The 12,921-nt window shown below is 44.1% G+C and overlaps 1 protein-coding gene across 6 annotated transcripts in view; it reads right to left on the reverse strand.

The window, feature by feature from the left end:
* The window catches only part of chd6 (chromodomain helicase DNA binding protein 6), a 98,429-nt gene that overhangs the window by 11,906 nt on the left and 73,602 nt on the right, over positions 1 to 12,921 (reverse strand). For all 6 annotated transcript variants that reach the window (XM_037100237.1, XM_037100238.1, XM_037100241.1 and 3 more), the window contains exons 30-38: positions 10,878 to 10,956; positions 8,844 to 8,901; positions 7,324 to 7,696; positions 6,853 to 7,061; positions 5,478 to 5,575; positions 3,700 to 4,533; positions 3,330 to 3,584; positions 2,426 to 2,741; positions 75 to 1,508 (exon numbers count right to left, since the gene is read on the reverse strand). In XM_037100237.1, coding sequence (XP_036956132.1) covers positions 75 to 1,508; positions 2,426 to 2,741; positions 3,330 to 3,584; positions 3,700 to 4,533; positions 5,478 to 5,575; positions 6,853 to 7,061; positions 7,324 to 7,696; positions 8,844 to 8,901; positions 10,878 to 10,956 — 3,656 coding nt within the window. The remainder of the gene's footprint in view (positions 1 to 74; positions 1,509 to 2,425; positions 2,742 to 3,329; positions 3,585 to 3,699; positions 4,534 to 5,477; positions 5,576 to 6,852; positions 7,062 to 7,323; positions 7,697 to 8,843; positions 8,902 to 10,877; positions 10,957 to 12,921) is intronic.

Here is a 12,921-nt window from a genome sequence, read left to right on the forward strand (position 1 = left end):
ATACAGAAATTAATAAATAATGATTATTTGCTGCTCTGCTGTGAATAAACCTTTTTTAAAAAACGTGTTCTGACCTGGTGTCGGTGGCCTCTCCTCCTTCACTTGTCCTTTAACCACCAGACTTCCCGACGTGTCCACCAGCCCGTCCGCCTGCTCCAGTTTCGGGGTCAGGACGGTGCTGTCCGCCTCCAGCAGCTCCTGCTTCGTCTCAGCTTTGATCTCAGGTAACACTCTAAACTCGAGGCCCTCCGGCTTGGCCTCAGGTTTGATCTCAGAGCTGTCTGGGTAGGCTGTGAACTCCAGACCTTCTGGTTTTGTCTCAGTCTTTAGCTTGGCTCCATGTGGATAAGCCGCGAACCCGAGACCGTCTGGTTTTGCTTCAGGTTTGACTTCAGCACCATCTGTGAAGGCTGCAAACTGGAGGACTTCAGGTTTACTGTCCAGACTCTCGGGCTTCATGGGAAGGTTGAGATGTTCGGATTTGGTCTCCAGTGTTTCTGGTTTGACAGGATAGTCTAACCGCTCAGCTTTGGTCACCAACTCTTCGGACTTAACAGCGTAAGAAAATAATTTCTCGTGTTTGACTTCAGAGCTGTCTGGATACACATCATCAGCAGACTCAGTCTTGGGCTCTTCTACCTTGATCGGCAGCTCTAATGGCTGCGGTTTCCTCTCATCACGACTGTCCGGTGAGAGAGAAAATTTAAGATCTGATGGTTTTGTGTCAATACTGTTTGCAGGAGCCATTTTGATTTCATTTTGTTCAAGCAGATTGTCTTTATTGTCTTGATCATGGGAGAATGTCAAGGCCATATTCCTCGAGTCTCTGCTGCCAGACGGTAAACTCAGATCTTCGGCTGTACCTTCATAGTTTTCCTGATCCATGGAGACTTCAGTCTTGACTCCAGCTCCTCTGCTTTCCTTTGTGGTGGCTTCATCAGACTTTGATGCGTCTGTCGGGGATGAGACAGAAGCAGCAGGGTGGGAAGGTTGTGCATATTCAGAGTAAATACTCTCCAGCTCCATCTCACTGAGTTTTGCGTCTGGTTGTTTCACAGCCTGTCCAGCGGTTTCGTCACCTGGTTGAACCTCGGGAACCTCCATGAGGGAAACATGATCGATCTGCCCCTCCGAGATCTCATCCACCTGATCTGCAAGATCACCTGGACCATCCTCTCTGGAATTTTCTACAAACTCTCCACCTGCGTTCCCTATCAACGTTTCAGCGTCAAGAGAGTTTTCCGTCTCTTCCTCCACTGGCTGATACAAAATCAACCCGTCCACTTCTTCCCCGGGCTCTTCAATCGACTCGGGACATGCAAGGCTACCCTCCTGTTCTAGCTTTCCAAGATAAGGTAACCCCTCTTTGTGCTCCTGCAGGTCTTGGGACAGTTGATTTGAGACCTCCATCCTCTCATCGTGTTCTCCAAGGCTCGGCTCTGGCTCCATCCCATCCATCTGTGGTACTTTCATGGGTGGATTCAAGTCTCCCAAACTTCGGTCTGCACCTGTGACGACACACCATCAAGATTAAATAGTGCGGTATACATTCAGCGAGAACTCAACCATATGGGCAGGAGTAATGCAAAGCTAATTTAAATATGCTGTCTAGAGGAAATCGTAATTTAAGTAAAATGCTTGGAAAAATTATAAAAATGTTTTTTTTTTTCCAATTTCCACAAGAGGTTGCCAAAGTCGGAATCCTCACTTTTCATTACGCTAACTTACGCCTTCTCACTTCCTCCCTCCTCCTGTGCTTTGGACATAGTTTCCCTCTAGCAATAATCCCTTAAATGTACCTCGAGGAGAAGATGGGAGAACAGGTTTCATGAAGAGCACAGCGAGGACACACAGGTGTCTCCTCACCTACCTTACTAGAAGCAATTCAGGGAAGCAAGGAGACACGGAGCATCATGAAAAACACCCAAAGTGGCTTTTAGGTGGTTAAGAAGCTTGCTAAAGTTAGATTTATTCAATATTCTATGACCCTGCTCAGGGGATATCTTTCTTCAGACACTGACGGTCTGGATTGCTAACAAATTTAGAGTTGTTTAATTAGTTTGGATAGATCACAGAGCTAAGTGACGGCCCACTTCTTCTTCAACATCACCATCTTTCACTCCACTGATGTTGCAGAAAATCCTTCTATAAAGAGTTTAAAGCCCGAAACTAAGCCAACCAATCCCAAGATGAATCCTAGTAAATTGATTTGGTGCAACACAAAATTGGGGAAAAGTAAAAAACATCAAATGGTATGGATTCCCTGGATTTCAGAATCTGAACTTCAGGAACCTCTCTGTTGAGCTCCATTTAACACAAAACCCAAAGGACACTTTAACAACACAGTCTAGGCTTAACTTCTTTCTTGTGGTCAATTTAGGGATTTAGTTTTTTTTTTTTTTAGAACCAGCACTTTGTTACATACTTTGGTCTGCATCACATTCCTCTCTTTCCAGACTCAGATCTCTTCCTTTGCTCTGCTCCGCGGTCGCCCTCGACAAGTCTTCCACTTCATCGCCATCTTTGTCGTCAAACTCGAACCCGCTGCCTCCTTCCTGGACGTCTCCTTCCGCCACAGGACTGGTCAGACTCTCGGCGACATCAGAGTGGCCCAGCCTATCCTGCGGCTCGTGGGCGGTGATGTCAGACAGAGAGAGGGGGGGAGGGGGGACGTAAGGAGGAGGGGGACTCGCTGATAGGTCGGTTTGATCGGCGCTGGGTTCCTCGGTCACACCGATATCCTGAATACAAACAACAACATCAGATTTACTAGAGAATCAGATCTGTTATTGTTTCTTTAAATACTGGTTTGCATAATGTTACAGAGAAGTGTGAATAGAAACAAGTTAAACGAGACTCAAACGAGTGGAGCATAATATATTGTACTGGTCTTGAGTGTACATGAGCCATTTTGTAATATGTAAGATAAATATTCACTGTGCTCTTCTTTATTAATCAGAAATGTCCCCTGTTGCATAATTCTAACAGTCATTAGAGGACACAGTGCTCAGCGTTCGTCAGGTCAAGTAGTTCTTCAACGTTTTTATTCAAAATTTAAAAAATGCAAAGCCATTTTAATATATTTCTATATTTCTGTTGGAGAGGTTTGACCCTGAGAGAAGTCAGTGACAGCTGAAGTGGCTCCTCCATGCAAACATGACCCGTTCATTGAATATCTGAACTCTATTTCAGCTTTTTTTTTTTAAAAAAACCCTCTGGAAAGCTTTGATACATTCGATACTATAGACGATGGCCCATTTTCTCAGTTTATCTTTTTCACTTCAACTTCGTTCCGTTGAATTCACCGGAGAAAAGATTAATTTGCCGACCTTGAAGAGCATGTAACTGGAGGAGAGTGGCTCCACAGAGTCTTCTGCAGAGGGGTGGGAGGGTGACGATGATGGTGGGAGGCCCAAACACTCCTCCAGAGTTCCACCTTCCTCCCCTCCTCTGTCTCCCCCCTGCGCCTCCTCGTCTTCCTCCTCCAGAAAGCCAGTCTCCAGAGTGGAAGGACCCAGGATCGGATCGGACTCGTTGAACATGTGGTGTGCAGGACTGGAGTGGTCTGTACCGTCCCAGGGAGCCTGCAGAGACAAAGGTGACGGCCGATTAAAAGATTTTCACAATTTTCTCACGTTTAAAGCTGTCATTTGTAAGAAATGGACAGAATCTAAAGGTAGCTTTGTGTACAGTGTGTACCTGTAACTGGTCCAACTCCACTGATGGTGCCATCAGCCCGGTCTCCTCTGAGGAGCCCTGCTCTCCAACAAGCACGTCACTCCTCAGTTTTGAATCAAGGTCTGTTCCTCCCACACCATACGAGTTGAGCATGCTTTGTCCTCCGGTTGCGGAGTTGAATGGGAACCCGTTGAGGGCGTCTTTGGAAGCCTTCCCTCCATGTAAAGCCTCTGCAGACATGGCGTCATGGTGCAGCGAGCCCAGCTCCAGGCTCTCGTCCAGAGGAGGACAGTCGAGGAAATCTCCCCGTGACCCAGGAACTATTCCCAGACTCGGCGAGGCAGAACTGTGGGCGTCCAATGGTGGAGGGTGGAGGTGAGGGTGAGAGGAGGAGGAGGGAGAGGGAGCTGATGGAGGCACTGGGTGATGCTGGTGGTGATGGTGGTGGTGGTGGTGATGAGAGGACTGGTGGGGATACTCAGGAGGCTGCGGGGAGTGTCGACCGAGTCCAGAGTCATACAGACAGCAGTGAGGGTGAGGCAGCTGCGGGTGAGACGAGGACGAGGAGGATGATGAAGACGAGATGCCAGGGTGAGTCGCCAAGCCCGGATGGTGAGGGTGGTGATGAGATTGAGAATGAAGATGAGAGGGGTGTCCCCTGACGTAGTTCCTGTGAGCCTCCAGGAAGCTCAGCTGGGGGTCGTTCAGGATGTAGAAGTCGGTGCGGCTCAGGCCGTGACGCGCCGCCCCAATGAGGAGGTCACGGTCGTGTTTGCCAGACTCCCACCAGACCGGGAGGTAGAGGGAGGGGCGGCACAGCTGGAGGCGGGTCGAGATTAACGGGTGACGGAGAACCTGAGGTAGAACAGGGAGGTGTTAATATAAAACAGATGAAATGTAAAGAATAATAAAAACTGTGGTCATCTTTAATCTGCTAGTCATCAGTGCAACACAGCGCCAACTAGACAAAGAGCAGAAGTTTTCTCTGCTTTTACCCCTTCAACTTCTTGCTTGATATCATTCCCTTCATGTATTTATTGAATCCGTCACACTGAGTTTATTTCTACTTGTTGTGAAAAATTCACAGCACCAGACAAGACAGAGTTGTCCTTCTGTCCTCGCTTCCTCAGAAAAGGCAAAACACAAAAGCGCTACTAGGTTCAATCAATCCTGACAACAAGACAAGAGCGAGGAGAGTTTCACTCGCTGATAACGGAGCTGTGTAATTATCCAGACTACTGCCAGGTGTATTTCAGGATATCAGGTGGTCCAGTTTGATATGCTGCTAGCTTTACTATACTGGGGAGTTTATACTTAACATTATACCGTATTACCTCAAAGAAACACAGTGAAACAAATGTATATGTGACACAAAAATGCAAGAACAACACGCCTGGCTGGGGGACATGGTTCATTTCTGACACTTTTTCTTATTTGCTTTTAGGATGAATACGTTTTAAGCGCTGGCACTTTGGTTCCCATCATGCTTTGGATGATGCAAACAGGGTGCAATAAAGCAGTGAGCTCACTGTGGGCGTCCCCTGAGCCCCATTTTTTTTTCTTTGTTTTCATTTAGGAGAAAGTGAGGCATGAAAAAGTCAGGGTGCAACAAACAGACTCAACAAGAAATCTCTACATTGATTTACAGATGCGACACATAAAAAGTCAGAAGCGATGAATACGGTTCGTTTGTGTCCTGACATGAACTCAAGTCTACACAAACGTTTTGTGGTGCTGGAGGCGATCTTTGAAGGTAACTTTTGAGTCTGAACCAGTATGAATGATGAAGCTTTGCCCACCTGCTCTCTGATCTTGCGCAGCAGCTCGATGCGGTATAAAGTGCGGGCAGCTCTCTCTTCTGTCAGAGGCTCAACAAACACAGCTGGATCCACCAAACCTGCAGGAAAAAAACAGGAAAGAGGCCGTCAACACCAGCATGGAGGCAGCGAGAGGCATGAAGGAGGTGTGAGAGATGAAGGCAGCGGGTGAGAGGAAGAGGATAAATAAGTTCAAGTGTGTTTGTGAGTCACTGCAGTCTTTGATGTATTTACAATTCATCCCTCATGTACAGTAGCTTTAAATAGCTGCGTGAGTGTGTGTTGTATTCTCCCGTCAACCTGTAGTAGTCATGTTTTTTCATCGAGGTGAACAAATATGCAATTTTTTTGGGAACACACAAGAGCAAATAAATAATGTTGTGTGACCTTAAACTCATTAACAGATTAAAATGCATTGTTTTCTGATTTGTTCATCTGTTTCCACTCAGACTTTTCTCTGCTGGACCATCAACCATCCTGGGACCTTTGTCTCTCTCTCCTGGCTGTCGATGCCTCATTCCAGATGTTTGGATCTGGATCCTCGTCCTCCAGGAGATTCAGCCTCTCTTCTTCTCTTTCCCTTGTGTACACGTCGTCTCTGTCCCTCTCTCTCTCTTTCCATCTCTGTGTCTGTGTGTTATTTCCTCCTTCCTGTTTGAACGTATTTGAGTTTTGCTTCATGTGTGTTTGAGGAGTTTGTTCCTGGCGGACATCACGGCTGTTTGGCGACACCTGAAGTTGTTCAACATCTATCGGCTTCCATATTCTTCAGGTATATTTATAATATAGTGAGATTTACCAGAGAGTATCTGAAGCTCTGACAGGCTTTCCTTTCCTCAAGCACATCCATTACATAACATGCTTACAGGGTCAATAGTATACAGCTGTCAGTCCTGATATTCCATACTTTAGATGGACCCCCTTTTTTTCCCTTTGGAGGAGTTTTTCTTTGTCTGAATCAAGAGTTGATTGAGAGAGAGCGTACGTATGCTGCACAGATTGTTAAGACGCTTGAGGAAAATTTGTGATTTGTATGATCGGGCTGTAAATTAAAGTTGACAACTGAAATGCAAAGGTCAAATTAACCCTCCCACCAGCAGAGGTCAGTAATGTTTCCCAGGAGGGATGTGGCTGCATTCCAATGAGACTTGTTATTAATACAGTGCTGGACTCACTGCCAGATGAGATGAGCTTGCTGCTCTATTGTAAAACCAGCCAACTGTGACAGTAAAACAAAGCAGGAAATCCTGAGTAGGTTTCAGTCGGTCACTGAACTGTGAGGTTTAAATAACACATGTCCATCTGTGTGTGTGTGTGTGTGTGTGTGTGTGTGTGGGATCAATCCCAATCACTATACCTTCTTCCTTCCTTGGAGGCAGTTTGCAGGCCGTCCGACACATGTTGACAAACGAGTTGAAGTATCTCTCCAAACTCTCGTCCGTCTTCCTCTCCAGTCGGGCCAGAGCTCTGAACTGGGACCAGTCGAAGGCTTTCCTCTCCGTGTCGTACACAACCCCATAGGACGACACCGTGCGGTAAAAGTCTGCCTGTTCTCGACGAGTCCACCTTAAATACGACGGAGGAGGGCGTTAAAATGTTTCAAGTATCATGTTCATGAAGTATGCGGACAGTCGTGCATATAAAAGTGGAAATACGTGCTGATAACTCAGACTAGATGCTGCAACATGTTTTCACATCGTTAAGTGATGCTTTCCACAATAAAATGCCACAGACGCAGATTCAAAAGTATCGGCAATAAAAATAAAATTAGAATGAACATATTGATCTTTTAGTATGTAGAAAAAACTGTTTATCGCTACATCATTACCTCCTCTGCCACTCAAGAAACAGCGGGTCGGGCTCAGTGGCGACCACAGAACACCGCCTCAGCTCTTCACCCAGCTGCCACGCCAGCGGGCCTCCAGCGTGATGACTGTGAGCGGCTCCGCCTCCTCCCATCCCCATGCCGACGAGGCCGTCATGAAGCATGAAGTCGTGCCTGAGCATCGGCTCACGGCGCAGCGTGAAGCGCTGATAGGCGGTGATCAGGCGCCGTAATCGGGCCGTCAGGGCGGGGCCAGTGGGCCAGAGGGGCCGGGCCTGGACGACATGGAGAGATGCAACGCCAGTCCCTGTTCCTGTTGTTGTCGTGGTGACCAGTGGTCCATCAGTGGCACATAAGTCACCAGACATCTGGGAGTCTGTGAGGAGAGGAGGCACAACGTTTCTTAGACTCACTGAACATTAAAACAACCTGTAAAAGTGTGTGATGATGCTGCTACAACCCAGTGTACAACATCAATACAAACAGAGTGGAATAATTCATGAGCAAATTACTGACAACAGTGTAAAAATAAATCAAGTCAAGAAAAAACGTATAACTCTAAATCTAAAAACTTTCTGTTTTTGTTTAACAAAATAAGCCAAACTTCAGTTTTTGTCATCAAAAGCAGCCATATAAAGATGTTTTTCTACACGATTTAGCAAATGTGCGATATCAATCTGTGTTCTGTCGGCCGCATCGTGAACGACCCAGCGTGGATTTGAAAAGATTCTTAAATTCTCACTACAAGGCAAAGAATCTAGGAGCTGGAAATCACCAAAACTCAATCGATCAAAACGGAACACTTTAAAATTTAATTTGCTCATCTTCGAAAATGTAACCTCATACTCCACCTGTCCTTTAATCTTCTCTAAATTCCCACCATATAAAATATTAAAATATTGCTGTGTCTGTTACAGTGACACCAGGACAATGTCAGGGTATTTTGCATTCTGGTTCGGAAGTCTTTCCATTTCTTTCTCCAGGGAGCTATTCAACAATTAGTTGTCCATTAAAGGTACCCTCTGAGACAGAGAGCACCATTAAAACTATCAAAACTCATTTCACACACTGGATCACCCCTGGACTCTGCAGAGCGGCTGTGTAATGAAGACTTCAGCTGAAAGGTGAAATGGGTTCAGATACAGCCAGAAGCATCGAGGGAAGGAACCTCTTGGACTGAATGGAGGGTGAGATGGACCCGAGGAGAGGTCATATCATGTGGTCTGCAGGGGATTTCTCTCATTACGGGGAAAAAAATCAAGATTACTAGTGAGACGATATCCTCAGCTGCCTGTAACCTGTAAATGTCACAGCTATCTGTCTAGCTGGCATGCGTTTATGTGTGTCTGTGGATCTTCAGCGGAAAGATGCTTCCCCGTGTTCGTTCTTCTTTTCAAGGCCATTTATAAAAGAACATTTTACCTGCAGACCTGCCGCGTGCCCACTTGGCTTTCTTGTTATTAACAAGCATGTTTATTTGTATGACAAAAGTAAAAAAAAAGGGACAGTGTGTCTCGTCTCACCTGGACCTGTGCTGTCAGGCTTGTCTGAGGTGTCTGTGCTGGAGCAGGTTTCCTCTCCCTGTGAGGTAAATTCACACAAATATACAAAAAAGGAAAAAAAAACAGTAACACAAAAGCAATATAAAAAACAAAAACCACAAGGATGAGGACTATCAAGTCATAACTCTAACACATACAGTAACTGCAAGAGACAAGTCAGTCTGTCAGACGTGAACCTTGTCGAAAGCACGGGAGCTACGGCCAAAATAAGATAAGCTGTGCTTTTATCGATCCCGGCGGGAGAAATTCAATTTGACACAGCAGCACAAAGGAACAACAAACAAACAGAATAAAAACAACAACAAAATGAAGCAGCACGAGGATAAGAAGAAAAACAGTATACAATAAAAATATACTGTACTCAAATAAATAGATACATGGAGTAGAATAAATATGTTATATATACACTCGATGGTTCTGTGTCCAGATACCTGAGCAATATTCATGGGAATGGGTAAATGTTAGCTGAGATAGAACTACAGTGTATAAACTCATATTGTACATAAAATGTTGTATGCACAATATTATCCTGAATCCTCAACTCAACACTTTTGTCACTGTTATCTGTGTTAAGGTTGTCTTAAACTTCAGCACCTTACAAGTACAAAAACACGTCATCTGTATCTCACATGGCATAAAGGAAAAAAAGTCTTTGCTGTGCAAAACAGGATCATTTTTTCCTTTATTTTGTGCTCCAGCCTGTTCAGGAAAAGTCACCCAACGCAAACCAACACATCTCATGATAATGTGTTAATATTTGTGAAGCCTTGGGATGAAAATCTATTTTTTTTTAAAATACTGTAGTTTCGGTACTTTTGATAATCTTGAAACCAAATACTGTATCGCTTTAAACAAGTGGGACTGAAAAAGTACTGTAGTATTCATCATATTGACAACCTCACTCTGTTCATTCTGTGTTTTTCTACTGCATGTCTGTCCTCCGTGAAACAGGGACGGCTCTTCCTCAGGTTTCTTCTACTTTCTTCACTGTTAAAAAGGATTATTTAGGGATTTTCCTTATAAGAACCGAGGTTGTCATAAACTGTAGAGATTGGAAATCCCCCCGAGGCATCGTGATTTCAATTTATGGGCTCTGACACAGTAGAACAAACAAAACCTTTTAAAGGTATAAAATGTGCTCTTGACTTACATTTACTTGGAATAGATAAACTGGATCAGAGAATTTTGTAATACAAAATTATCTGATCACATCATCGAGACATGATTCCACAGAAAGACTAAAAACAATTACATTTAATTACGGCCCATCCCGACCATTTCCTACAAAAGAAAATCCAGAACAATGTTCTAACTAATGGTCTCAAAATGAGAGGAAGCTCAACATGAAATTGTTTCCACCGTGTTGGCTCGCTTTTCTCCATGATCTCATCTCTTCAAGTGCAAAACATTTGTAATATGTCGTGTTTTCACTCTGTTGACTAGAAGATTTAATTGCGGTGTATGTTGCATATTTAAAAACAGCACTTACACCTTTCATGAGCATTTAATTAAATTTAGCAAGACCAGAACAGATCAGTTACCTGGTACTTATTTTGTTAGTATGACGTTTTTAAGTTCTTACTGTGATAAATGCAGATAAAAAAAAAACAAAAAAACTTAGTTGCCCCGAAGTTAAAAGCGTAGAAAGATGAAACGTAATAAAATAAGCAATAAAAAGATACCAGAGATTATTTTTTACACATCATCCGTTCAGTTATTGAAAGTGCTCTGTATTAAAATGCACCATTAACTGTTCACAATTGTTTTTACAGCACCTGGAGGCCAAACTCTTCTGTTTCTCATCAACTCTGAAGGACCCAAAACTCTAAACATCCCAGAGGTGGTTTTAACTATCACCACACAAAATAAGACATTTTCTAAAGAGGTTCGTGATGACGTGTCCCACTTCCCATAAATCGAATCTGTGTTTGTTGGTGGAGTGAGTGAGAAAGAGACGAGAGATCTTCTCAGACATTAACGTCGGAAGAAGCTCACCTTGCTGCTCTCGTCTCGATCTTCGCCTCCATCGGCTTTAATTTCAGTGTCGTCCTTCGCCTCCTCGGTTTTGCAGGCGCTGACAAAAGAAGACAGACAAGAGCAGCTTTAATGACAAAGATAATGTCCTACTGAGCTCCAAGTGCTCGACTACCGTAGAATTCAATGCGAGCTGTAAATAAGTACTCTATGTTTCACTGATGTCTGACTGAAGAAACAAGAAATGACACAAAAGAAAAGAAAATGCTGTTAACAACGCCGAGACGGAACAAAGAGCCTGTCAGCTTATGACCTGTCAAATTGTGATCAGATGTACAGACAACAGCGTACATCATGCTGTTGTCTTTATGCATTAAACTAAAGACGTCCTTAGGCACAAAGAAAAAAAAAGAAAAACACGAAGTGGGAATGTTTTTTTAAGTCAATAACGAAGCAGCTGAACATGGCAGCATATCTCCAGGCGTGTGTCTGATGGTAATGTATGAATGAAGGAGGTGAAAAACACAAAAAGGCTCCAGGTTTTTTTTTTTCCTGTCTTGTTCACAGAATGCAATATTTGCAAAACAGAGTTGAACAACAAGAAAGTGATGCTACATCCTGTATCATCAAGTCCTGCAAATACAGTCTTTGTTATTATATTATTATCATATAACTAAATGAAAGCGTTGTCTCAGTGTTTGTTTGGAAACAGAGTCATTTTAAATGGTCTTTCTCTGTCATCTTTCACAACATGCAGGCATCCTGCTCCTCCGAGGGCTTTTTAAAAACCCTTAAAATAACCAGGCTGGTTCTTTAAACATCTATTTAAGGACACAGCTGAGTGTGTTTTGTTGTGTGTGTGTTCTTCGATTACCAGCGAAGAAGCTTTCAAGTGTTCGGTCCAGCCCTCCTGCACACTTCTCTGGAGCCGACAGTTCTTTTACAAATATCATCCAAACTCATGAACACCACCTTTGTTTCACACAGACAGAAAACACTTCTAACGCTGCAGTTTGGAAAACATTTTTGGAAAAATTGTTTGCAGGTTTTGAGGAGGCTCATTTACTGTTCCACCTGTGCGTTCACACATTCATCCGTGTAATGTTTCCCGTCTGCTCTGTGAACTTGTTTATTTTTTCGCCAACCTGTGCAGGAATCCTGCCGAGTTAACATTCTGAGACTAGAAGAACTTCCTGTCACACAGTCGCATTGCTCAGCTGGGAACAGCTTCAGGTTGAACGGGTAACAAAGCGAATGGCGGCTTCAATTACCTTCAGGAAGAGGATCAAAGCTTCCTGAGCGTCTCATCTTCATAGCTCTGCTGTCAGCCGGAGCAGCAGCACCCAGAAAATACATTTCCACACCGTGTTTTCACTTTCCTCTTTTTCTCTGTCAATTATTCCAGTCTGGCTCGTACAGGTTCCTCTCATAAGTGCAGTGAAAACTACCAGAAAAACGACTTGTGAGGACAGTTTTCACAGTTCTTGTGAGGAAAAACCAGAAACCTTTTAAAGTTCAGCTATAGGTTATGGTGAGAAATTAAATACTTTATGGACATTTAGCTGCAGCTGTGCATGTGTGTCAGTCTGACATCTGTATAAACGAGTCTCTCCCTCCATTCACAGTGATCATGAAAACACAATCTGGTGGCTGCTGACATTATTAGCACATCTATGCCACCTTTTGGACGTATATTTCTAATTTCAGTGTGTTTATAATCTTGTTTTTCCCGCTCAGGATGTAGAGCAGGTGTGTGGGCAGGGAGGTGGCAGCGGCGATGAAAACAAACATGGCAGCAGTGAGGACAGGATGTGTTTTTCACACCAGCGATGGCACCTGCTGTGAACGCTACAACTGAGAATAAAAAGAAGCAACGACTGGTGGAAGGAGGAAGTGACTCCTGCTGAAGAGCTGCAGGGAAGCGAGGAAGCTGATTTGCGGACATGCGCGTCACCTGTCACTACACGAGTGCGAGAGCTCCAATGAGAGGGCCGGATAAACAAATGCGCAAAATACAGGCAATGAAATGAGGGCCATGATCACACCTATCACATGTTGTAGTTTG

This window comes from Acanthopagrus latus, chromosome 6, assembly GCF_904848185.1.
Source record: "Acanthopagrus latus isolate v.2019 chromosome 6, fAcaLat1.1, whole genome shotgun sequence".
Lineage (NCBI taxonomy): Eukaryota > Metazoa > Chordata > Actinopteri > Spariformes > Sparidae > Acanthopagrus > Acanthopagrus latus.